Here is a 25,558-nt window from a genome sequence, read left to right as displayed (position 1 = left end):
TTCTTTTTATTTTTTAAGATTTTATTTATTCATGGGGGGGGGTGCAGAGACACAGGCAGAGAGAGAAGCAGGCTCCACACAGGGAGCCTGATATGGGACTCGATCCTGGATCTCCAGGATCATGCCCTGGGCTGAAGGAGACGTTAAACTGCAGAGCCACCTGGACTGCCCTCTTTCTTTCTTTTTAAAAGATTTTACTTATTTATCCAATAGACAGACAGAGAGAGGCAGAGACATAAGGAGGGAGAAGCAGGCCCCCAGCAAGGAGCCCGATGCAGGACTCCATCCCAACCCAAGGAGCATGCCCTGAGCCAAAGGCAGGTGCCCAACTGCTAAGCCACCCAGCAGTCCCTACAGTTTATTTATTTTCCTAAGTAAGCTCTATGCCCAAATTGGGGCTTGAACTCACGACCCCAAGATTAAAAGAATTCAAGATAAAGAGTTGCATGCTCTACCAAATGAGCCAGCCAGGTGTCCCAAGGGCAAGGACCTTCTTTGTTTTCTTCAGATGTGTCCCAGGACAGCTCTGACATATAGTAACTATTCAGTAACTACTTGTTCAATGAATGAATGACAAAACCAAAACCTAGCTTGGCCATTCTTCTTAGCATACTAAGGAGTTCAAAGCTAATCAAAACCACTACCATTATATGCCTTCACTGCCAGGTAGCCCATCTCACCAAAAGAGACTATTCATCTCCTTCACAGCTCACTTCTCCATCTACAGAGTTCCTTCAGATCCCCCCAAAAACAAGGAAAGCTGATAAAAACAGTACTAGACCAAGATATTTATCATGGAATGAATGAAGATACTTCTATTCCTTTATCTGTAATTAGTTTAAATATCTAAACAACTCCAGGATGAGCTATTATACCAGCTGTTAACATTGCTCCCACCTAAGCCAATGTGACTCCGACCCCTCTGGTAAGAGGGAAGATTGTCCTCTGATCTTCATTCTCCAGCTGGCTCATTTGCTAATGATAATTTGATACATCCAAAGCACAAGCTCTGGATAAACTGTATAAGAACCAAACTATTAAAATAATGAAAACTTAAAGATGAAAAACAGATGGAGTAATGGCCCAGAAGTGAAAGAGGTATGTGTATAACACAGTGAATCTCCTTAAAAAATATAGCATCTGAAAAAGAAATATCTTAGGGCACCTGGTGGCTTGGTTGAGGGTCCAATTCTTGGTTTTGGCTCAGGCCATCATTTAGGGGTTGTGGGATCAAGACCCACATTGGGCTGTGCACTGGGCGTGGAGCCTGCTTGGGGTTTCTCTCTCCTTTTGCCCCTCCCCACCCTTCTCGGAAGGAAAGCAGGCAGACTTAGAAGTGAAAAAAGAAGCTAGAGGAATACTTCATAGAGAGATAAGAAGACCAGAGAGAAAACGTATGGAGTAAGATTAAAAAAAACTCTCAAGGGATGGCGCAGTGGTTTGGCGCCTGCCTTTGGCCCAGGGCGCGATCCTGGAGACCTGGGATCGAATCCCACGTCGGGCTCCCAGTTCATGGAGCCTGCTTCTCCCTCTGCCTGTGTCTCTGCCTCTCTCTCTCTCTGTGACTATCATAAATAAATAAAAATTAAAAAAAAAAAAAAACCTCTCAAGATTACTAAAGAGAATCATTAACAATAATGCACTCACATTTCCCTAGAACTTACATTAATATATAATCATGTCTTCCATGGGAAAAAGGGAGTAAAAAAAGTTTCTATTTACATACCTTACAAATGTGCTGCAAGACCCACGGGCTGTGTGGCAGAAGTTCTACAAGTGCCTTTAACTTCTCAGATGTAGGCACTGTAAAAATATAAATATATCAGGAATTATGTCTATTCATTTTACAAGGAACAACACAAAACATAGGATGTAAACAGGCTTGCCCAAAGTTCCAAGACATAATTTAGAATCCAAGAGAGAGAAAAAGTGTAGAATTTAATTTCTGACTAATATACCACCAAATTTATCACATTTATACAAGCTTAGCTTCCTTCAGTTAATATTCACAACCAATGATATCTTATGAATATTTTCTAAATATTTCCCTTTTAAAAGCAAATGAATCCTATGTAAATTAATTTTCCAAAATTATAAAACTTTTCAAACATACAGCTAAATTAAAGGAATCTTACAATGTACACCTGTAACCTACCACCTAGACTACCACAAACATTTGAATAACTTGCTTTATTTAATTATACATTCTTATTAATATAGGCATTACAGAGAAATTACAAACTCAGAAAATCAAAAATCAGGGTGAAGTCATTAGGTCAAGGAAAATAGTATTAGGAAATGCTTATAATGTTTTTGTCAGAAATGATCAATATTAGTTTACTATTTAAAGTCAGAATGAGGGACACCTGGGTGGCTCAGTGGTTAAGCGTCTGCCTTCTGCCCAGGGTGTGATCCTGGAGTCCCGGGATCGAGTTCCACATTGGGTTCCCTGTATGGAGCCTGCTTCTCTCTCTGCCTATGTCTCTGTCTCTCTCTCTCGAATAAATAAAAATCTTTGGAGAAAAAAAAAAAGTCAGAATGAACTCAGATCTACCCCTACTCTTGGTGAGTGATTCTAGTTATTTAACATCAGATCAAATTATTCTCCTGCTAAAAAACATCTAATGATTTCTCATCTCAGAATAATCCCAAAGAACTTCCCATATCCTAAAGGCCCGACATGATCTGGTTCCCACCCACCTCTCTAATTTCATTTTACATTCCACTTCTACCTTTACTCCACTCCAAATATTTTGGTCACTTATGTTCTCCTCTTTACCTTCACCTGAATAGTGAGACACTATTATAAACATTCTTTAACATATTTACTTTACCCATTCTCTTCATTAAAAACAAAACAAGCTCATTTTGGGACAAACTGCAAACCGGCTGCAATATAATTGAGTGTATCTCGTATTTTGACCACTTTAACTATAAAATATTATTCACAGTCCTCTAGAGGAAGCACCAATAAATTCAGACCAACACCCAGAATGAGCAGCTTCGACGGCTGATTTTTCTGTCACATGACTACCATAATTATGAGTATACAGGGCCTTCACATAATACTATAGCACCACAGATCAAAAATGAGTCATTTGAAATAGAAACACTTGAAATAGGAATTTTACAGTAATTATTAACTTCAAACTGTCTTGGAAATTTTAATTTATTAATCTCACAAGTACTTAACAGTGAGCATATCCCCAAAGAGCACAGTATAGTAAGACACATTAACACACATGTTTAAAATTTAGTTACATTAATATGTAGGTGCAAACAAAATTCCTCTAGCCAGGGACATGAAAGACTAAAAACTAAGTGCTACAGGAAGGTAAAATAACTTTTAAGTACCTTTTAAAGTACAAATATATGTGATTAAAATCCAGTGATTATGTACCATTTATCATTATCACTAGCAGCCAAATACAATTAAACCCAAAGTGTTGTCTAGAGAAGCTCAGCAAGCCCAAATTCGTTCTCTTAGAAGCTGAAGTATCAGTCTGTCTTCTGAGAGTTAACATAAATCTCTCAGCTCTAGAACTAAAACAACCCAAAGTAGCAACTCCTCCTCCTGTCACAGCTTGAATTCCACCTCAATATCTACCTGTTTTCACTCTCCTAAGAACAACCAGGACAAGAGAATACGATAAAACTACTGCCACACATACACAGAACTATTTACTTAATATGTGCAGTTTCTCACCATCCCACCTCAAATTAATAGGCAAAAGAGCCCTCAGTCACATTATAACATCTTGGTCTGACCTAATTATGTTGGGCTTTGGAGCAGGGGAGTCTGGGCCTCACATTGGAAGAAGTTGTTCCCTCAAGAAGACCCAAACACCCCTGGGTGGTACACTCAGTCGAGCATCAGACTCTTGGTTTCAGCTCAGATCATGATCTCCAGGTTGTGAGATTCGGCTCAAAGTTGGCCTCCGAGCTCAGGGAGGAGTCAGCTAGGGTTTCTCTCTCTTCCTCAAAACCTCCCCATGCTCGTGCTCTCTCTCAAATGGTTAAATAAATCTCCAAAAAAAAACAAACAAACAAGCGAACAAAACCCCCAAAACACCTAAAGCTAAAACTAGGCCAAGCAGGGACTCTGTATATTCATTTATGTATTTCAATCAACTGCTGTAGGACCATCCAGTTCCGGGGAGGAGAGCGCAGTGAAAGCTAAAGAACTGAGTTTGTTTAGAAATGAATTTTTCAGGTTCTCAAAACATATATAAAATCAGTAATATGTAAAAGAAGAAAATACTGGAAATAAGTCCTGAATTTTACTTAACTCTAAGCAAGCTGTTTCAGAGTACAAGAATACCTCAGAGTTCTGGCCTGCACCTGACCAGAAAAATGACCTTAGGAAATTTATGTAAGTCTCTGAGACTCAGTTTCCTCATCTGCAAATAGGGTTAGACCGTAAGTCCTGAAGATACCTTTGGGTCTAAAATTCTAGATCTACGAAAAAGTCAGTGGATTTCTATTCTCTTCTTCCCTCCAGTACAAATTTTTTATGAGAAAAGAAGCCATAACTCTAAGCCTAGACTCTGACTCAAAGTGAGTTTTCTTCTATTTTGTTAGCTTCCCAAGGGCCACCACTCATCTACAAAAGTAGATGGAACTACCAAAAAAACAATTTATCAAAAGATCTTTAAGTTTTCCTTCACAATTAAGAATTAGTCTTGTACTTTCAGGCCAAACAATGTCACGCCCAACGCTCATACCAGTATCTCTACCAATTTAGCCATGTCTAAAGTGACAATCCTGCAATGGTAGATATATGTACCATTTTCAACCATTTAGTGGTTGAAAAATTAAATGACTGAAAAATTCTCACCACAAATAACATTTTAAAGAATTTTAAGTATTTTTCCCCTTCAGATCTGGCAGGGAGGGCTATAAAATGCATACCTGAATAAAAAAACATTTACTTCAAAGACAAACACCAAAAGAAGGAAACATATCACCAATATTGGTAAAAACTTTAAATCAGGACCATTAAAAAAACACAAGTGGAAAACACTGTGATAAAAAAGGATACCAATTTTCCACCATAAACTACTGCACATTGTCTTGACCAAATCGATTTGAGTGCAAACAGTGCTATTTAATAAAGACAGCTTGTAACTGGGTTCAATCGGTAACTAAAGACAGATGTTTAGGGGATTCCAATCAAGGTAATAACTTAGACTAAGCAAAGTTGCAAATTAATACTCTATTTCAATGCAATAGAGTTTAAATCATGAAAAAGTGTTTTCAACTGGAAAATTCCCTTCTCAATACCCAAGAATCCTAACCCGTAAGATTTCAACACTACTTTACTTACACAATCTCCGAAACTACTGCATTTAAAAAGAAAATCTACCCAAAACATATCTGGACTTCACACCGTATAAAACGGTGATTCATGTTTCATATTCAATGCAAAAGCCAAGATGGAGTTGTAAAGAGTTTCTTTCCCATTTCAACTCCCGACAGCCACGCGCGCTTCGCAGGGACCCGCTGCACCGCGCGGTCGCCGGGCCCAGCTCGAAGCCCCCGCCCTGCCCCGCACGGCCGTGAGGGAGGAAGAGCCAGGGACCGCGGGCGGGCGTCTTGGGCTCCACCAGGCCTGGCCGGGCGGGGGAAGGGGCGCGGGAGGCCGCGGGGCGCGCTTCCGGGGACTGCGCGGGCGGGGCCGTCGCTTTGGGGAGCGGGGCCCCGGCCAGAAGGCTGGGGCCGGGGCCCAGGGGCAGCCGGTTGAGAGCAGCAGGTGGGGCGCGGCCGCGGCGGGGCGGCGGGCGGGCGGGAGGCCGGAAGAGCGGCGGGCGGGCCCGGGGCGCCGCGGCGCCAGGAGAGAACCCTCTCGGCTCACCTCAGGCGACGACTCGCAGTCCGGCCTCTCTGCGCCGAGTGCGCCTGTCCGCGAGTCGGAAGCTCGGAGACTGGGGCGGGTGGCTGAGAAGACCACAGCGAACTAACGAGAGAACCGACGGAGGACGGCGGGCGGCGGGCGGGGAGCGCGAGCGAGGGCGGTCGGCGGCGGGAGGGCGGGGAGCGACGTGCGCGCCCCCGTGTGCCAGCGGGCTCGAGCCGGCCCCAGCCGCGGCCCCGCGCACGCGCGCACACTTACAGCTCAGCCACGATTGCTCAGGAGCGCGTCCACGCCCTAATAGCGGGGCGCTTAACCAATCACTGCAGCCGCGTGGGGCATCACGGGAACTCCGGGGCTATAAAAGACCTGGTTGCTATTTTATGCTCCTCGTCTCACTCATCGTTTAAGTAAGCAGGGTGGGGCTAGGTGCGCGTGCGCGGTTTTAGTACTCCTCCCCAAACTGCCAACTCTTCGCGCAAGCGAAGTAGGCTCGCCTTGCCTGGTTTACGCGTGCGCATTAACGGGCCTGGCCCGGAAGACCAGACGCCTGCGCAGTGGGTGCTATAGTGACAGTTCCCCGGGTGGGGCATGGGCCAGTCATGGCGGAGCCTTGGTCTGGGCAGTCCTTGCAGTCTCTGCCGACCTTGGTGCTGGGCACACTGGGCACCCTGGGCAGCGAGTTCCTGCGGGAGTGGGAGGCGCAGGACATGCGCGTTACCCTCTTCAAGCTGCTGCTACTGTGGTTGGTGATAAGTCTCCTGGGCATCCAGCTGGCGTGGGGGTTCTACGGGAGCACGGTAACAGGGCTGTATCACCGCCCAGGTGAGGCTCCCCATCCCCACCGGACTGCATCATTGGGCTCCCCAGAACTCCCTAGACTACCACTGGTCTCCTAAGAACCTCATCACAACTTTATGCTCTACCCTGACCCATGCCAACATACCATTTCATGCCAGAAATCCCGGACCACCCATCACATTTTAACCGCTCCCTTGAACCTCCATCAGACAATACCACTAGTCCCTTTAAGGCCCCCACAAGACTCCATCAAACAACATCACTGGCCTTTAACTTGATCTGGGCTGATACCTGCTCAGATTCCCACCCCAAGCCTGCTGCAGCTCTGGATGTGTTCCTGCCCCCAGGTCTGGGCGGCCAGAACGGATCCACACCTGATGGCTCCACGCATTTCACTTCGTGGTAAGTAAATCTGTGCCCATGTCAACCCCATGCTTGGCAGGCAGAAGACACATCTATGCTGGGAACAGGGACAGGGCTAGGAAGTTCTCAGGGCAGGAGTCCACCAGTTTAGTGGCCTTTGCAGCAAGCTCAAAGGCTTGCAAGTGGAGCTCAGGCTTCGAATGATACCAATTTAACAGCCCATTGATAGGCTATTCAGCAACCTGTGGGGCTGGTGGTGCTACGGTCAAAATCTCAGAGATAAAGTAGCAGGTCTGTTGAGTTCAACTCTACTGCAAGCCCCTCAATTTAGAAAGGCAGGAGGCTTTGTCCTTTTTTTTTTTAAGGTTTTATTTATTCATGAGAGACACAGGCAGAGGGAGAAGCAGGCTCCATGCAGGGAGCCTGACATGGGACTTGATCCTGGGTGTCTAGGATCACACCCTGGGCTGAAGGCGGCGCTAAACCGCTGAGCCACCCGGGCTGCCCAGCCTTTGTCCTTATTGCATTGACTGGCCTCATCAGGGTCAGCCGCCTCATCTGTAAAACATCAACTCCCTAATCAAGAGCATTCATTCAACGAATTTCTGAGCTCCTACCATGACAGGGGCCACACTAGGTCCAGAGAACAAGGAACCCAGGCCCTTTACAGGGGGAGCCCAAGATTTAAAAAGGAGGACAGCAAAAAAATAAAAAATAATAAAAGGAAAGGGCAGTAGAGCAGGGGGTGAGGGCAGTCAGTTTTCTCCCAAAACAGACAGCTAAGCCAAGGGCAAAGGCTAGGGAGTGCTTAAGTGTACCAGGCAGAGAGAATGGATAGAACAAGACCCAGGGGAAGAACAAGGGTATCACATTGGAAGGATAGACAAGGCTGTGACACTATAGCTCAAACGTGAAGGCATGGAGGGACCAGGAAACCTGCCTTAAATCTCAGGAAGCTATTAAAGGACTCAGCAAGGCTATGGTCTGATCTAACTTGCCTTTATAACTGCCGCTTTATGGCAAGAAGATGAAGGGGTCCAGTAGAGAAGGCAAGAGGCCAGTTAGGAGGCTGCCTGCCACTGCCCAGAACCTGGGCAACTGGGAAAAGGTAGGCACTCCATAAGGTGAGGAACCAGGAGGAATAACATGTCAGCAGGAGAAAGGTGGGAGACCAAGTGGGCTGTGGGAACTCAGTAGAGAGGTCTAGATTGTAGTGTGGCCTTTCTGAGTCCACCTCAGCCCTTAAAAGGGCTAGAGAGAACCAGTTTCAGGGACTGTTAAGCTGCCTGTAGAATAATCCTTCTCTTCTCTCCATCACTTTTTAGGGAAACAGCAAATGAACCTCTCAAAACTCACAGAGAATAAGGGAAGGCAGCAGAGGGATCTCCAGGGACATCACCGGGTCTGCTGGTTCCCACACTGGGTTCTGCTGCTGCCCAGACCTGAGACGACGGCAGGGAGGTCAGGGTTGGGGGCAGGGAATACCCCAGTGCTTGCAGGCCTGGGCCTCCACCACCCTTGGCCTTGTCTCCAGCAGTCCCAGGCATTGGACCAGTAAAGTTTGCCTCTACCCTGACCTGAGTGCCTTAAGGAGAGAAGGCATGCTCCTCCTCTCAGGGGTCAGCTCAGGAGAAGCCTCTGGGTTGGGGAGACCAACTGTCCATTTTCTTCCTTGGCTTTTTCCTGTCCCTCTTCTCATCCACCTGGGATATGACCCCATAGAAACTTGTCCTGAGAGGAAACTTGAGGTTGACCAGCTCTGGGATTTGTAAAGGAAGCCTGTTTTCCCCTAAGCTCTGGGTTTCTTGAATGTTTGCTTCGTCGGCAGGAAGCCAGGGAATTCTGGACTGGACATGGCCTTATACTTTGTGGTTACTTAGTTGGCCATTCAAGAGTCAGGCGGGGGAGCTGGCACCATCCAGACACAGATGTACCCAACACCCTCCTCCCTGGCCCATCCAAAGCTTTCCAGGTGTGAATCAGGCTGTAGAAATGGTCTTTTACTGAATATCAATTCATACTCCTCTCAATTCTTATGGGAAACTGGGTGCCTAAAAGAGGCTGAGCCCCAGGGAGTGACCTTCCACCCCCAACTGTTTTAAGTACCCATGAGATTGTACCCTGCCCCCTCACAGGGAGACACTAAGCAGTAATGTGGAGTGGCCCTGCCCCACCATGTCCTGCAGCTTCATCGGTTCCCATCTTGACCAGGAACCACATAAGCTTCATCCTAAGAGGCACAGGCTCAGCAACTCTCTACTAGCACCATCTCAGCCCCCAAGAACTCTCAACAGGGAAGAGCCATAGGCCGCCATTTAGACAGTGGGCCAAGGGAGCTTCCAAATGTGTGAATGGCACATGCCAGTTTCTGAAAACAGCATAACCCTAGAATTGTCTCCTTTCCTGAAGGCTGTATTCCTGCTTCTGCTGGGCCACCCCCTACCTCCGTGTTCTGTCACTGCTTCTCTAGTAGAAGTCACATTTGTATCTGTCAGCCTTTGGATGGGCCACCTTGACAGCAGAAGTGCACTGGAAGTAGGACTACACTGAACTGATGTATGTGTACCTATTCCAGAGCTATCTTCTGGCTGATAGGATGGCGATTTTGCACCCCAGCCCTATCCATTGACACCACCACACAGAATCAGGGTCTCACATTTCACCCCAGGTTCAACTGAGGATGTGGTTTATTAAACATGGAAGCGCATCAGCTGTGTGATTATTCAGACAGGACAAGGGTGTGCATGCACAGGGGGAACATTAAGGGGTACTGCCCCTCAGTACCCAGAATATAATAACTTGCAGAGGTGGAGAGGTGAGGCCAGCTCCCTAGAGGAGCAGCAATGGATGCCCCAATACAGAGGGGCACTATCCTCGTTAAGTTTTTAGACCTGCCCTTCTCAAGGGGAACCCACTCTGAACCATGTAGACAAAGGACAATGAAGCTAGAGATTGGCAAGCAAGAAGGAAGCTTGTTTAATTTTTTTTTTTTTTTTTTTTTTAGGAGTGAGTGGAGTCCAGTAATGGGCCCCAGGGGCAAAGGTCAGCCAGGGGTAAGGCAAGTCCAGGAGGCCCAGCCTGTCCTACAACAGCCCTGGGGCTCAGAACAGGTGGTGAGCCTGGCATGGTTGCTACTGGGCAGCAGGCTGGGCTAACTTGGGAATGTGGAAGAGTGAGTCTGTGCCCCTCAGCTGTCCCCAAGTTTACATAGGCACAGCAGCCAGACAGGGCCAACCCTCAGTGAGTCAGGAATCATTCCTGCCCAGGGAGAGGCAGCAGTTTGCATTCGTGCAAAGTAAACTTAAAGAGACATCCGGCACTACCCACGGTAATAACTCCTTTGCAGTGTGAGAAACCATGGTGAGGTAGGTCGGGCAGGCTTTATTCCCCCCATCCCCCAAAGTGAGCTACTACTCCACAGCCAGCACTGGCACGGTGGAAGGGAGAGATGCCAGAACGACAGTGGCCCATAGCCTTCTGGCAGACAGACCAGAAGGGGGTCAGTGGGAGCCCAGGCTGACATTGCAGCAGCCGCTCTCTTGCTCAGAAATGGGGTCTTGAAATTGAAGAGGCCTAGTATGAGGGTGGGAGTGAGAATAGATGGTATGGGCCCCCCCTTGACCAGACAACCAGAACCAACCTCCACCCTAGCCACCCCAGTGTATTCAGCCTCAGCTTCCTGACCAACCCTTATATGCCCTAGAGGTCCAGGTTCCTGGATGGGAGAGCCCCTGCCCCAAGCCACTTTCACTTGAGGGTATAGTAATTTGTGGTCACAAAGGGCATCTTGCTGACCACAGCCATTTGCTGCTTCCGCCGCACCTCTACCAGCAGTGGGGTACCTGGCCGACTGTACTCAGAGGGCACATAACCCATGGCCACATTCTTCTTCAGGCAGGGAGAGGGGCAGCCACTGGTCACTGTACCTGTGTGGGCAGATGCCATAGGTCAGCACCACCTTACCACTCTGATGCCCACCCTCTGGTGGGGGGAGGAACAACAGCTCCCCAACCTCTCTGGTCCACCTACCAATCACGGTGCCCTCCATATTCAGGATGGGGCTGTGTGCCCGCACAGGTGCCCCCTCACATGTTAACCCCACACGTCTCCGCTGCACCTTGCCCTTCAGCTGGGCAATGATGACCGAGGCTCCAGGGAAGTCCATGGCAGCTCGGCGGCGCTTTCCTGAAGCATGACACCCCAGGATTAGCTATAGTCCATAAGACCCCTGGCCCTCGGAGGTCCTAGTTACAAGGACCCCAAATAACATCCATCCAGCAGTGAGGCCCCTTTGCTCAGGTTCTCCCAAGCCCCATTCCTCCCTTGTACTGCAGTCGGCCACCCACCTCTTGCCCCAGGTCTTAAAGAGGCTGTGCTGCCCACCTCAGCCTGCTGAAGATCCTCAGCGTCTAATGGGCAAAGTCACAATGGCATCTTCAGGGAAAGGAGGCTTGGGGAGGCTGCGTCATTTGCTCCAGGGTGCACACCCTTGGGAGCAGTCATGGGCTAGCCACTGCAGCCTTTGCGATTCTATCCCTGAGTGCCAGCCCAACTCACCCAGTGTCCAACTAAGGCTGCCTTCCACAGGCGTGGTGTGCTCATCAATGTCACTCCCATACAGGCAGAGGCCTGCCTCTAGGCGCAGGCTGTCCCGAGCTGCCAGCCCTGCCAGCTTCACCTCTGGGTTTTCCAGCAGAGCTGCAGCCAGGCGGACTGCCGCTGCTGCTGGCACCGAGATCTGTATGGACACCAGTAAGGAGGTAAGCAACTAGCTCTGGAGTCCTGGGCCGCACACTACCCTAACTCCCACTCCTTGACCTACCTCCACACCATCCTCTCCTGTGTAGCCACAGCGGGTCACTCGGCAGCCGGACACACCAAACACCTCCATCACAGCACTGGTCATGAAGGGCAATTTCCTCAAATCATCTGCCACACCGGCCTGCAACACCTGGGTCGCAGTGGGGCCTGGGCCCAGGGAGCCAGTGACCAAGTGTCCAGGTCCCCATTTCCCCTCAAAGCTGGACCAGAGCCCTTACTCGGGCCAGAATAAGCCCTGAGCAAGTCCTACTTTGCAGGTGGGAGAAGATGGTCTTGCCCACAGCTCCTGGGCCTTACAGCAGGTAGAGGGAGTGCCTATTTCCAAACTTAACAATTATGGCACACAACTACTACACCATCGACACCTCCCTCCTAGAATGGCCAGTGCTAAGCAGTCAAAAAAGCCAGCAAGGCAAAGGTCGGCTCCAACCCCAGCCTGGCCTGCTCACCTTGCAGGGCTAGCAAGGCATTATCCACCACCTCCAGGCTCACATCACTGCCCATGTTTTGAAGCTCCCTGACCTTGCCCTGAAAGGAAAGACAGAAGAAACACATCAGCTTCTGGGACCGCTTACTGAGCACCTACTGTGGGCTGAGAGCTGAAGATTTAGGCAGAATAAGCTGGTTCCTATCTTACAAGGTCCTGTAACTAAGTGGTAGGAACAACCCCAGCTCAGGTCTGCGAGTGTTAACATCAGGCTCCAGCCTCCACCTTCTCACTTGGGAGCCAGGACCAGTTTCACCTTCCCTACTCTCCCATCACTGAAACCTGGCATTCTTCATGGAGGGCCCACTCTGGCCTGCTGTTCATTCACTCAAAGAGACATTGTCTGAGCCCCTTCACCCTGCCAGGTCTGTCCTAGACAACAAGGATGCTGTTCTGTGAACAAAGAAGACAGAGTACCTAGAACACAGAAGGGCTGTACCTGCATGAGGGCCAAGTCCTTGTCCCAGCAGCCAGCATTGGACACCACATACAGGTACCCCTCAGAGGTGCTGGTCACAATCAAGTCATCTTCGATGCCTCCAGCCTCATTGGTAAACAGCGACAGTGTCCCCTAGTGCCAAAGTGGAACATCTTTGCTTCCAGGTTCAGGAGGCCCAGGTCAAGTATGAGTTGAGACACACCCCTGGGGCTACTAATTAATGAACCCTCAGGCAACGGGATGGGGGGAGGGGGAGAACAAGGCTAGGTAAGCCCAGGCCCCTGCCCAACCCCAGGGTTTTTTTTAATCTTCCTGCACTGAGAAAGTTTTCACCCCTTTCCCATCTTGTTAGACCTCCCTGATTTGGTGGGGCCTCTGCACTTCTCCCCACTCAAGTACTGCGAGACCCACTTCACACTTAATCCAGGACTCCTAGGCCTTGGTGCTTCATCCCACCCAGACCTCAGACAACTTAGTCCATGCCCCAAACCCCAAGACAAACTTCAAAGTCCATTGATGATCCCATAAATGCCACAGCAATACTTCAAAATACTGGGGGGCTGGCTTCACAGCCTCCCCACTGGATGGACAGAGCCTGAGATTGAAAGGTCACATGGATTACCTGGGTATTTGTTAAAAATGTAGGTTCTGATTCCACAGGTCTGAAGCAGGGCCTGAGAGTATATTCCTAACAAGCTCTTGGTGATGAGACTGCTGGTTTAGGGACTACCTTTGCATTGCAAGAGGTTCGGCAGCATGGAGGTCACAATACAGGACATAAACCTGAGTCTCTGGCTTCCCAGCCTGATGTGGCTAAGGACAGAATAAACCTCTCCCTGCAGATAACTAGATGTCTAGACATGACTCAGGGACCCCCATCTCCCAAGACTGCAAGCCCTGAGCCTGTGCAAGCCTGTGTCTGATCCATTGCTGTGCCCCCACCATTCCCATTGCTGGCTCAAGAATAAGAACACCCACTGAGCAGAAATACAAGAGAGAAGAGGGGCCCACCTGGTTTGGCCTTAGCTCTGCAATATCTCCAACCACTAGACTCTCCATCAGCTTCACACGGTCACAACCAAGTATCTTGGTCTGGGAAAGAGATCAAAAACCTCAGGCCACTGGGCAGGAGGCATCCTCCCTGCTGTCCACAGTCCAGTCCAACCCAGCCAAAATGCCTGAGCAGTCCTTTGATTCTGCAAGTGGCAGAGCCCTACCTTCTGATTCCCACTTCTGCCAGCACAGAAGAGGGTGAAATGGGGGAAGTTCGGGAACTTGAAAGGGCCCGGCACCATCCTGAAATACCCCCATTTCCAAACCAACACCCAGGAGAGTGGATGGGAGTGGGTGCCAGCCCTGGGGAACCTGGGACATAAAGGCACACCACTGAGTAGGAGCAGACTGAAAAGACTAAAGAGACAACCAAGAGACCGTGAGTTAACTTCCTGGGAGCCATAGTCTACAACACCTAGACCTCCACCTCTTCTGGGAGGGTGGCCCTTGGAATCCAGCTCCCAACAAAGCCAAGAGTTGCACCACTGTAGAGGGGAAACCCTGATCTAGCAAACAGTGTGCTCCCCTTGCTCACCTGCAGCATGTGGGACACGTCAAAGAGCGAGCAGTGCCGGCGTGTGTGCAGGTGTGAGTCAACATGACTGTCCCGGTACTGTACAGGCAGACTCCAGCCTGCAAACGCCACCATCTTCCCGCCATGAGCCAGGTGGAAGTCATAAAGAGGTGTCCTTCGGAGTACGTCCTGCGGGTGGCTGGGTTCAGGGCCACCAGTGTCCCGGCCTCCACCCTCCTCCCTCGCCCACCTCCAAAATCAGCACCATGCCCCATCACCCTCTATCCCACCTGTGCGCGACTGAGAGGACGGCCCAGGGCCAACGGGAGCGCCTGCAGCCGCAAGCCCAGATGGGGTACCACGGTCATTGCCCGCTGCATTGTTGCCCGCAACCGGTGCAGCCGGCACACAGAGGTTACCACTCTGCCAGGCACGCTGGGAGATGTAGTCCAGGCTCTGCTGGGATAGATCACTCTCCCACAAAGGGGATTTGAAGGGGCGGGCAGCCCCAAAGGCAGGCAGCCCCAAGGGCAGGCGGGGCTTTCGAGCAGTGGACAGTGACTCCAATCTGTAGGGAAACAGCCCCAGGCACTTCAAGTTGATCTTCCAGGGTAGATTAGGCTGTCCAAACCAGTTAAACTGCTCAGAAACAGAGCTAGGGGCTAGACCTCCCCTTGCTGACTGCTCAGCCTCCAAAAGGTCGAAGTTCTATAAAAGGCCAAAAGGCCTGAATTGCACATTCAGGACAGCAGGAGTGTAAGGTCACAGGGGGGGGGAGGGGTGGAGAGGTTGCTGGCGGTGGATCCAGCCAGCATGCTGAGCACATCAGTAATCTGGCCTCTGGTAAGGGTCTCGGGCTCTCCCACTGGGAGGACACAGGCAGCCAGCAGTCATGCATTCCACAAGTATTTATTGATCTTGCTGCACACTAGGCCCTGTGCTGGGTATGAATGAAGCACAGTTCCTGCCACTCCCCCAAGGTCCTCCCCCCACTCTCTCTCTCTCTCTCTCACACACACACACACACACACACTCTCTCTCTCTCTCTGAGGGCTGCTACTCCCTGAGCACAGGATTATGGTCATTACCCTTTTAGCAAAAGCTGAATGGGGTAAATAAATGACCCTGTAGGCAAAGATAACACCTGCAAGAACTCTGATAGATAAGAGCAGAGGGTAGTCACCAAAAGGTGGCTGACCTTCCTCCAGAAAGCTGTTGAGCCACACAAATGTCCAATTTTCCAGGTCTAGCACAGGTTGCAGTACTGCTACATCCCAGCTCCCTGGGGCAAAGCCAGGAAAAAAACTTAAAAGATTTTCTAAGAGCAGCCTGCTTTATTCCACAGCGGGCCTGGGGTTGTAGTAGATGTCAGTCTCTTAAAGGACACCAATGAGAATGCTCACCTGGACCCACACCCTACCAAGGTTGATCTTTTATCACACTGAGCATGACTCTTGGGACGTGGCAGCTGGGAGAAGGGACAAGGATGTGCTTTAGACAAAAAGGTCCCAGGACTCATTATCAAATGCCAGCCTGTCCAGGCTGGAGGCACCTGTCCAGGCTGGATGGGTAGACCCACTTGAACACACATCCAGAAGCCAGCTCAGGGACCAAGGGGCTCAGGCTGCCCAAATCCCCAGCTTTGCTCCCTAGGCAGGCAGGAGGTAAGACAGGAAACAACACAAAGGGAAAGAAGACCACTAGAGGGCGCAGAAGGAAGAAATGGGCTCCGGTTTTCCCCTCACACTTCAAACTACTTGAGTGCCATGGCTACAGCAGCCTTCCAACAATAGAGCCGGTTTAGTAGGTGCAACCCATTGCACTCAGGGTGAAGGAGCAGGCAGGAGACTGGAGTGTGCATGTTGGCAGAAGGAGCAGAGGGCACACGGGGATTCTTAGTAAGTAGAACTGGAGTGTTTTTAGGGTAGGAAAAAGAATTTCAGCTTGCAGTCAGATTAAGACAGAGTACACCCCTGCCAAGAGCTCATGCTGAAGCAACACAGCCCCCAAGAATCTTGAATCTGTGAATGTGGCCCAGACATAGTGGGCATGCAGGCAACACTCGGAATGCACAGGGAAAGCACTTCAGCCTCTGGTGGCCCAAATCAGGTCTGGGTGGACACGGAAGGCCAACATCTTGGCTAAGAGCCATAGTTCAAGTGTAGGAGAGCAAGTTGAGGTCATAACAGCCATCCACCTGCAACACAAAAGACCATCAGATCTGACCCACTCAGGGCAACAGGAATGAAGCAGAGGGAAGCGGTCACTCACATCAAAGCGGCCGATCCTTGTAGAGGTGTGACTGGCCCGGATCATCTCTGTCAGCGCCCACATCTGCTGCACCTCGGAGGATACCCTGTTGGGGTCTGGGAGACCCTGCTCCAGAAGGAGGGGTCAGTGGCCATGGGTATCTCCCCAGCAGTGCCCTTAAAGCTCCAGAGAAGCCAAGTTGGGCTATGGGGCCCTCCAGCTGACACTAGTAACATTCCCAGATGACTTGTGAAACATGACGTTGGAGCCTCATGTGCAGTAGGCAGCCCAGCCTCACTCAGAGATACCTCAAATCCCATGACCACCCAAGAAGATGGCACAGAGTAAATGAAGGGCCCTGGGTCCAGCCCCAGATTCTTGCAGAAAGAGGCCCACCTGGGCCTGTGCTGGACACAAGAGCTTTTCATACATGGTTCTTACTCACAATGAGGGCTTACCTCAATGAGGGGAGCAGGCTGCTCACAAGGCACTGGGTGGGAAAGCCACTTGGGGAAGGTCATGGAGGGGCTCTGCAAAACAAAGGCAAACTGCCCTAAAGGAGGCAGAGTGGGAAAGCCCTAGGACCAGATTCCAAGGTCCTTGGAGCAGACAGAAGGGCACCTGAGCCTCCGACACTGAGAAAACCCTGTTCAGGGGTCCATGCGGTCCAAGGGGCAGTCAGATTACCTAAGAGCTAGAGACTACATAAGCTCTTCTGCTATGCGGGAGGCCCCAGGAACACAAGGAACAGAAGTGTCTCCCAGCACCTGAAGGCTCAAGCTCTGAGAGAGGCAGGTGGATATGGGGACATGACCTTACCTCTCCTGGCTAACTTCCCTCCTGGCTAATTTCCTTCTGAGCATTCCCTCCTGGCTAATTTCCCTCTGAGTCTTACCGTTCACTCCCACTCCTACCCCAGCATTCCCAGCCATAGCCCCACACCCAGCATTCCCTTTCATAGCAACAGCTCTGAGCTGGTCACCTACCTTTGGTCCCTGCTGGTAAATCTGCAGTTCCTCCACTGTGAAAGACAGCCATAGTGGTGATGGCTGTCGCAGAATCAGGCGCAGTTCCAGTACTCTGGCCATGTCACACAGCATCTGACATATACAAACACACACACACACACACACACACAAGGACCCAGCAAGGCCCTAGCTCACTGCCCAAGAGCCTCCCAACCAGCAGTAAGCCAAGATTCTGCCTCCCCAGGCCTTAATCTCTCCATGGCACAAGCCCAGGCCAGCCTCCCCTCCCCTCTTCCCTCCTAGTATCCTGGCCCAATCCCTACATCCCCTGTGAGCCCTTATCTGGACTTCCCTAGCCATGCTGAGTCCCAGCTGACCTGATGCTTGAACAACGATACATACTCCTGGGCTCCCTCCTCACTGTGTGGATCAGGCATGAGGCAGTAGTCCCGCAGGCAGGTCACCCACTTGGCTGGTGTGTGTGTTGAGGTATGCTGGCGAACACGGATGCTCAGAAAGGCTGTGTAGTAATTCTTAAACATTATCTCCTGTAACTAGAGCACACACAACCTACCATGACAAATCAGAACCAGGCCCAGGGCCTGAGAAGTTCAAACCTACCATCTCTTCCTCCCCTTCGGAAAGTACTCTTCTGGGATACCTGAGTGGCTCAGTGGTTAACCATCTGCCTCCACTCAGGGCATGATCCTACAGTCCTGGGATCGTGTTTCCACATCAGGCTTCCTTCATGGAGCCTGCTTCTCCCTCTGCCTGTGTCTCTGCCTCTCTGTGTGTGTGTGTGTCTCTCATGAAGAAATAAATAAAATCTTAAAAAAAAAAAAAAGGGAAAGTACTCTTCTACCAATCGAACAGTTTCAACAAGCACCCACTGGGCCCAAAGACAATTTCCCTTTCCTAGAAGAGTTCACAGCCCAAATGAGCAGGTCATGCAAATAAACCATGACCGCAGATCTTGGCACAAGTCTAAGATGCTGGGCCATCTGGGTGTCTCAGTGATTGTCTGCCTTTGACTCAGATAGTGATCCCAGGGTCCTAGGATCAAGTCCCACATCAGGCTCCCCACAAGGAGCCTGCTTCTCTCTCTGCCTATGTCTCTGCCTCTCTCAGGAATAAATAACAAAATCTTAAAAAAAAAAAAAAAAAAGTCTAAGAGGCTCCCAGAGGTCAGAACCCTAACTTTGGAGGAGGCAGAAAATATACAGATGAGGCCTCAAGAAGGAGGAGTTCACCAAGTGGAACGGGAAAGAGTATAAAAGTAACATAAGCAATGGGACACCAAAGGTTGAGAGAATCTGGCCCACCCTGGAAACAGCAGTGATTCAGCCTGGCTACAGCAATTCTCATTCCTGAAGACTCACCAGAATCACCCAAACAAGTTTTTTAAAAACTATAAATGTACAAGTTTCACCCTAAACTTACTGAATCAGTATTTACAGGTTGGGAGCTTTAGTGAAGATTCCCAGCTTATGATAAGGAACAACTTGAAAGATGATCACACACCATGGGACAAAGTGCATGGGGTCAAGAAGCAGGCAGGGCACAGGCCTAGAGTGGCCCCAAATGCCAAGCCATTAGAATGTGGACTTTGTCCTCTGTGCTGAGGTCTTGTAGTGTCGGTCACTCTGCCAGCACATGTGGACCAGCAACTGGAGACTGGAAACTGGAAACACTGAAATGATCCTGATGAGGAATGAGCTGAACCTGACCTCCAGCAGGGACTGTAGGGAATGGGCAGGAGGCAGGTTTTGGGGTAACTCATTGTCCAGTGATTCCCCAGCCCCTGGGCCAGGAACAAAATGACCTTTCACCTCTCTAGTAGACAACTGTATTTCCAGCATCACCCTATTTTCTTAGCACTTGTATGCCAGCTCTGTCCTGGACGTGGGGGAGAGATGCTGAAGAGAATAGCACAGAAGGCTGCATTCTAGTAAATATGTGTTAACTGAGGTAATAAATAAATGGTAAGCTCATTTGCAAGGGCGAGGACACTGCAGAGGCTTTCGGTAAAAGATTAAATGCCTGGGATACGCCCGACTTTCCAGGTCAGCCCCGCCCAGGAGCCCCGGTCGCGCCCACGGGTCTGGCTCACCTCAAAGGGCGCGACGCTGGGGAAGGTGACATCGATGACCAGCACACCAGGCCGGCCTTGGGAGGTTCGCACGTCGCCCACCTGCAGGGCCACGGTACCTTTCACATGGCAGGGCACCGACACGCGGGACATGGTGTCAGCAGCCTCGACCAAGCCCAACTGCTGCTCCTGGCCTCGGACTACGGGTCCTTCCCGGCGTCCTCAGCAGAGTCCCCAAGAACTACAACTCCCAGAAAGCCTCGCGCTGGGCCAGCCCGGCCAATTACTGATGCCCCAAGCCGGCCGGGAGTCGGAAGTGCTTGAGGAAGGGTTCCTTCAGCCAATCTCAGCGCGAGCCTTCAAGAGCCTTGGGCCCTGCCCAGAAATTTCCGAGCCATTCCGTGTCTGAGCGAGCCTGGCCGTTCGCCGTCTGTTATGCTCCGTTATTACACTTGTGCAGGACGGTCGTTAGTTAGAGCATATCATGCCCTGAGCACTAATGAGCATAGTGCCCGGCAAACATTAATTGCAAAAATAGGTATGAACACCTCCTCTTTTTTTTAATGGACAAAGGATTTGAACAGACAATTCACAAAAGAATATAAATAGCCAATAAACCCATGAAAAGATGCTTAATGTGATTATTCCTCAGGGAAGTTCAAATTAGAATTCGCACAACCCCACTGAAGAGGCTGAAATTAAAGACTGGCAAGGATGTGGAGTGCCTGGGACCTTAATCCACTTATAATTTCCAGCTATTTTGAAAAAGTTTGGCATTTCTTTTTTTTTTTTTTTTTTTTGGCATTTCTTTAAAAACCAAATTCATACCTACGATATGATTCATCCATTATACTCCCAAGTATTTATCCAAGAGAAATGAATGCATAGGCCCGCTCAAGGACTTTGTTCACAATAGACAGAAATTGGAAATAATCCAAATGTCCAAGAGATGAACAGATAAACTGATTGTGGTGTATCTCTACAATGGAATGCTGCTCAGCAATAAAAAGAAATAAACAAATCCAAATATCTATCAACATATGAATGGGTAAACAGAGCCTGGTATATACATGCAATGAATTACTCAGCCTTAAAGATGAATGAAACTCTAATAAATGCTTTAGCGTTAACATTGAAAATATCACGCTGGGCTGCCTGGGTGGCTCAGTGCTTGGGTGGCCTGCCTTCAGCCCAGGGTGTGATCCTGGAAACCTGGGATGGAGTCCCACATTGGGCTCCCTGCATGGAGCCTGCTTCTCGTTGTCTTTTTTTTTTAATTTTTATTTATTTATGATAGTCACAGAGAGAGAGAGAGGCAGTGACATAGGCAGAGGGAGAAGCAGGCTCCATGCCCCGGGAGCCCGACGTGGGATTTGATCCTGGGTCTCCAGGATCGCGCCCTGGGCCAAAGGCAGGCGCTAAACCGCTGCGCCACCCAGGGATCCCGGAGCCTGCTTCTCTCTCTGCCTGTGTCTCTGCCTCTGTGTGTGTGTGTGTCTCTCATGAATAAATAAATAAAAATCTTTAAAACAAAAAAAGAAAATATCATGCTAAGTGAAAAAAATAGACATGAAGGACAAATATTATATGATCACACTTACATGAGGTACTTAGAATAGGCAAATTCATAGAGACAGAAAGTAAAATAGAGGTTGCCACGACTAGGGGTGAGGGGAAATAGAGATATTGTTCAACAGGTATAAAGTTTGTGTTTAGGATGATGAAAAAATTTCTGGAAATAGTAGTGATGATTATACAACACTATTAATATACTTAATGCTGGGCGCCTGGGTGGCTCAGTTGGTTGTGTCTGACTTTGGGGTCCTGGGATCAAACCCTGCATTGGCCTCCCTACTCAACAGGGAGTCTGCTTCTCCCTCTCCCTCTGCTCCTGTCCTCTGCTTGTGCTCTCTCTCTCAAATAAAATAATAATAATAATAATAATAATAATAATAATATGCTTAATGCCACTGACTTCTACACTTACAATGAGTAAAATGGTAGATATTATGCATATTTTAACATTTTTTTAAGGGCAGCCCTGGTGGTGCAGCGGTTTAGTGCCGCATGAAGCCCAGGGTTTGATCCTGGGGACCCTGGATCGATTTCCATGTTGGGCTCCCTGCATGGAGCCTGCTTCTCCCTCTGCCTGTGCCTCTACCTCTCTCTCTCTCTGTGTGTGTCTCTATGAATAAATAAATAAAAATTTTTAAAAAATAAAATAAAATAAAAAGGAATGAACAAATAGTATGCACACCACCACCACTAAATCTCAAATGTGCTAAATTAAGCAAAAAATGTCAGACCCCAAAGAGTACATACTGTATGATGCCACTTACATGAAAGTCTAGAAAAGACAAAACTAATCTATAGTAAAATTAATAAGAACAGTTTTTCCTGAGGCAGAGAGTGAAGGGAAGGATTTGATTATGAAGAAGAACAAAGGTATACTTTGGAGTGATGCAAAGGCTCTAAAACTTGATTGTGTGGGCAGCCTGGGTGGCTCAGTGGTTTAGCACCTGCCTTTGGCCCAGGGTGTGATCCTGGAGTCCCAGGATCGAGTCCCACTTCGGGCTCTCTGCATGGAGCCTGCTTCTCCCTCTGCCTGTCTCTGTGTCTCTCATAAATAAATAAATAAAATCTCTAAAAAAAAAAGAATAATAAAACTTGATTGTGGTGATAGTTATATTTGTCTAGACAATTGTCAAAATTTATTAAACTGAATGCTTAAGATTTGTGAATTTTTTAAGATTTTATTTTTTTAGTAAAGATTTTGTTTATTCACAAGAGACACACAGAGAGAGAGAGAGAGAGATACAGGCAGAGGGAAGCAGGCTCCCTGCAGGGACCATGCCCCAAGCTATAGGCGACACTCAACCACTGAGCCACCCAGGTGTCCCCAAGATTTTATTTTTTAAAGTTTTTATTTATTTGACACAGAGAAAGAGACAACACAAGCAGGGGGAGTGGCAGGCAGAGAGAGAGGGAGGAACAGGGGAGCCCAATGAGAGGCTCAATCCCAGGATCCTGGGATCATGACCTGAGCCAAAGACACAATCAATTAATGGAGCCACCTAGGCATCCTTAAAGATTTTATTTTTAAGTAATCTCTACACCCAAGATATGACTCAAACTCACAACCCCGAGATCAAGAATCACATGTTCTACTGACTGAGCCAGCTAGATGCCCCCAAATTTTTGCATTTTTATTGTATCTAAATTATACCTCAATAAACATGATTTAAAAAAAAGATTTTATCCATTCATTCATGAGAGACACAGATTGAGAGGCAGAGATATAGACAGAGAGAGAAGCAGGCTCCCCGCAGGACCCCAGGTCCTGGGATCCCAGGACCCCAGTATCATGACCTGAGCTGAAAGCAGACCGGCAACCACTGAGCCGCCCAGATGCCCAATAAACATGATTTTATTTTTTTTTAAGATCTTATTTATTTATATATGAGAGATACAGAGAGAGAGGCAGAGACACAGGCAGAGGGAGAAGCATGCTCCTTGCAAGGAGTCCAATGCATGACTTGATCCCGGACCCTAGCATCACTCCCTAAGCCGAAGGCAGATGCATAAATGCTGAGCCACACAGACGTCCCAATAAACATGATTTTAAAAGAAAAAAAGAGCAAAACAAAACAAAAATGAATGCTAATCATTACAAAAATGTTAATCAAACAAAAAATGAATGTTTATCATCATCCTCCTCCTTCCAGGCACTTGTGGAAACAATGCCACAGAGGTCATTAGTTAAGCCTGTTTATTTATAACAAAGCTGAGGCCAGAAGTGGTCCTAAGTGATTTCTTAAGCCAATAAAGCAGTATGGAGTAAAGCTGGAGCCAGGGCCTCTTTTGGGCTCCTTCTTCACAGGTCAGAACCCTCCAGGTAATGGTCAGCTTTGATGACCTGGGCCTTCTTTATGTTGAGGAACCCAAAGACACAGGCCCAGTGTAACCCATAGAGCTCTCAGAGTGGAGTTGGAATATCATATCAGTCAGATACAGAACCAGGATTCCAGGCCAGCCTAAGGAACAGCCTGGTACACTTGTGCCTTCCCAGTCCAGGTGCCCCCAGAGACTCCTAGTGACAGAAGACATCCCCTGTCTTCTCATTGGCTGTTGTATAGGGAAAATAATTTATATCTGTGGGTCTTCTGGACTGGCCATTGCTATCTCCATTTGAACTCAGACTAATGATTCACAGTCTGGGTCCCTCCAAGGTTCCTGAGAGTTTCCCCTTCATGAAAATCACCTCATGCTGGAGCAGAGACTTCTCCAAATCCCAGATTTTAGGTCCCCTGGAAATCTGGAGGATACACATAGGCTCTGGGCTTCAGGATTCAGATCTGAAAGCATAGTCACAGTGCCACCAGCTAGAACCCCAAGACTTGACCTTTATTGCTCACCTGTTAGTACCCACTGACTTTTGTCCCACATTTCCCCCTAAACTCTCCTTTCCAGCTTATCTCTTAGCTCAGGCAAAAGACCCCATGGGTGCAGCATCCTGTAATGGAAACCAAAACTACCCCTCAAGCAATAATAACTGCCTAAATGAAGTGTTCTGGCAGCCCAGACCACACAGACGAGTTTGAGCTTAACCCTTGACTCATGCCTGGGCAGATGGACCATGGAGAGACCCATGGACTCACTGACAGTTACCTTTATCTCATCATAATACTAAAGTCTCCACCCAAGAAGAAGCACAAGCCTTGTTTACATAACATACAAAGTATGTATACGGGTGTTTCCTTAAGGCACATACATGACCTTATGCCCACTTTTACATATGATAAGGCTCCCATTTCTTTTCCTTCTCTCTCTCTCTCTTTTTTTTTAAGTTTATTTATGTATTGTTTTTAGTAATCTCTACTCCCATTGTGGTGCTCAAACACATGACCCTGGGACACTTTGGTGGCTCAGTGGTTGAGCGTCTGCCTTTGGCTCAGGACGTGATCCTGGAGTCCCGGGATTGAGTCCCACATCGAGTCCCACATTGAGTCCCACATCAGGCTCCCCTGCTTGGAGACTGCTTCTCCCTCTGCCTGTGTCTCTGCCTCTCTCTCTGTGTTTTTCTCATGAATAAATAAATAAAATATTAAACACACACACACACACACACACACACACGATCCTAAGATTAAGAGTTGCTTGCTCTTCTAACTGAGCCAGTTGGGTGCCCCAAAGCTCCCATTTCTGAATATTCATCCTAACCCTAGGGAGCACCTGGTTGGCTCAGTTAGTACAGCATGCGACTCTTGATCTCAGGGTCATGATTTTGGGCCCCACAATGGGTGTAGAGATTACTTAAAAATAAAATCTTAGGGCAGCTCGGGTGGCTCAGCGGTTTGGCACAACCTTCAGCCCAGGGCCCAATCCTGGAGCCCCGGGATTGAGTCCCACGTCACGCTCCCTGCGTGGAGCCTGCTTCTCCTTCTGCCTGTATCTCTGCCTCTTTCTGTGTGTGTCTCTCATGAATAAAGAATAAAATTAAAAAAAAAAAAAAAGAATAAAATAAAATTTAAAAAAATAAAAATAAGGGCAGCCTAGGTGACTCAGCAGTTTAGCGCCACCTCCAGCCCAGGGCCTGATCCTGGAGACCTGAGTTCGAGTCCCACATCAGGCTCCCTGCATGGAGCCTGCTTCTCCCTCTGCCTGTGTCTCTGCCTCTGTGTGTGTGTGTGTTTCTCATGAGTAAATAAATAAAATCTTAAAAATAAATAAATAGGGGATCCCTGGGTGGCGCAGCGGTTTGGCGCCTGCCTTTGGCCCAGGGCGCAATCCTGGAGACCCGGGATCGAATCCCACATCGGGCTCCCGGTGCATGGAGCCTGCTTCTTCCTCTGCCTGTGTCTCTGCCTCTCTCTCTCTCTCTGTGACTATCATAAATAAAAAACAAAAAACAAAAAAAAAAAT

General features: G+C 48.7%; 4 protein-coding genes across 9 annotated transcripts in view; 1 reads left to right on the top strand and 3 right to left on the bottom strand.

Annotated features, from left to right (window-relative positions):
• Positions 1-6,045, bottom strand: part of RHOA (ras homolog family member A) — a 63,706-nt gene extending 57,661 nt beyond the window's left edge. For both annotated transcript variants that reach the window (XM_077858916.1, XM_077858915.1), the window contains exons 1-2: positions 5,855-6,045; positions 1,727-1,803 (exon numbers count right to left, since the gene is read on the bottom strand). The gene's annotated coding sequence lies outside the window, so the exon portion shown is untranslated. The remainder of the gene's footprint in view (positions 1-1,726; positions 1,804-5,854) is intronic.
• Positions 6,046-6,135: 90 nt separating this feature from the next.
• Positions 6,136-9,722, top strand: TCTA (T cell leukemia translocation altered). 2 transcript variants are annotated; one of them, XM_077858917.1, is made up of 3 exons: positions 6,136-6,676; positions 6,952-7,054; positions 8,341-9,722. In XM_077858917.1, exons 1-3 carry the CDS (start codon positions 6,454-6,456, stop codon positions 8,378-8,380), a joined length of 366 nt encoding a protein of 121 aa, XP_077715043.1. In that variant the 5' UTR covers positions 6,136-6,453; the 3' UTR covers positions 8,381-9,722. The 2 variants fall into 2 exon arrangements, with proteins under 2 accessions (XP_077715043.1, XP_077715044.1); XM_077858918.1 differs by having other exon boundaries at positions 6,206-6,676; positions 7,000-7,054.
• On the bottom strand, positions 9,668-15,653 carry AMT (aminomethyltransferase). 2 transcript variants are annotated; one of them, XM_077858897.1, is made up of 11 exons: positions 15,528-15,653; positions 14,620-14,897; positions 14,351-14,518; positions 13,774-13,854; positions 12,763-12,894; positions 12,286-12,364; positions 11,838-11,983; positions 11,573-11,753; positions 11,362-11,424; positions 11,045-11,200; positions 9,668-10,941 (listed from the first exon to the last, which is right to left on the bottom strand). In XM_077858897.1, the coding sequence occupies exons 2-11, from the start codon at positions 14,707-14,709 to the stop codon at positions 10,763-10,765; spliced, it is 1,275 nt and encodes a 424-aa protein (XP_077715023.1). In that variant the 5' UTR covers positions 14,710-14,897; positions 15,528-15,653; the 3' UTR covers positions 9,668-10,762. The 2 variants fall into 2 exon arrangements, with proteins under 2 accessions (XP_077715023.1, XP_077715024.1); XM_077858898.1 differs by lacking the exons at positions 11,362-11,424; positions 15,528-15,653 and having other exon boundaries at positions 14,620-15,074.
• NICN1 (nicolin 1, tubulin polyglutamylase complex subunit) lies at positions 15,223-19,879 on the bottom strand. 3 transcript variants are annotated; one of them, XM_077858907.1, is made up of 6 exons: positions 19,658-19,879; positions 17,925-18,095; positions 17,566-17,679; positions 17,038-17,109; positions 16,601-16,705; positions 15,223-16,526 (listed from the first exon to the last, which is right to left on the bottom strand). In XM_077858907.1, exons 1-6 carry the CDS (start codon positions 19,787-19,789, stop codon positions 16,485-16,487), a joined length of 636 nt encoding a protein of 211 aa, XP_077715033.1. In that variant the 5' UTR covers positions 19,790-19,879; the 3' UTR covers positions 15,223-16,484. The 3 variants fall into 3 exon arrangements, with proteins under 3 accessions (XP_077715033.1, XP_077715032.1, XP_077715034.1); XM_077858906.1 differs by having other exon boundaries at positions 17,925-18,101; positions 19,658-19,877; XM_077858908.1 differs by lacking the exon at positions 16,601-16,705 and having other exon boundaries at positions 17,925-18,101.
• Positions 19,880-25,558: the final 5,679 nt, after the last annotated feature.

This window comes from Canis aureus, chromosome 19, assembly GCF_053574225.1.
Source record: "Canis aureus isolate CA01 chromosome 19, VMU_Caureus_v.1.0, whole genome shotgun sequence".
Classification (NCBI taxonomy): domain Eukaryota; kingdom Metazoa; phylum Chordata; class Mammalia; order Carnivora; family Canidae; genus Canis; species Canis aureus.
This window is presented reverse-complemented; position numbering and strand designations above follow the sequence as displayed.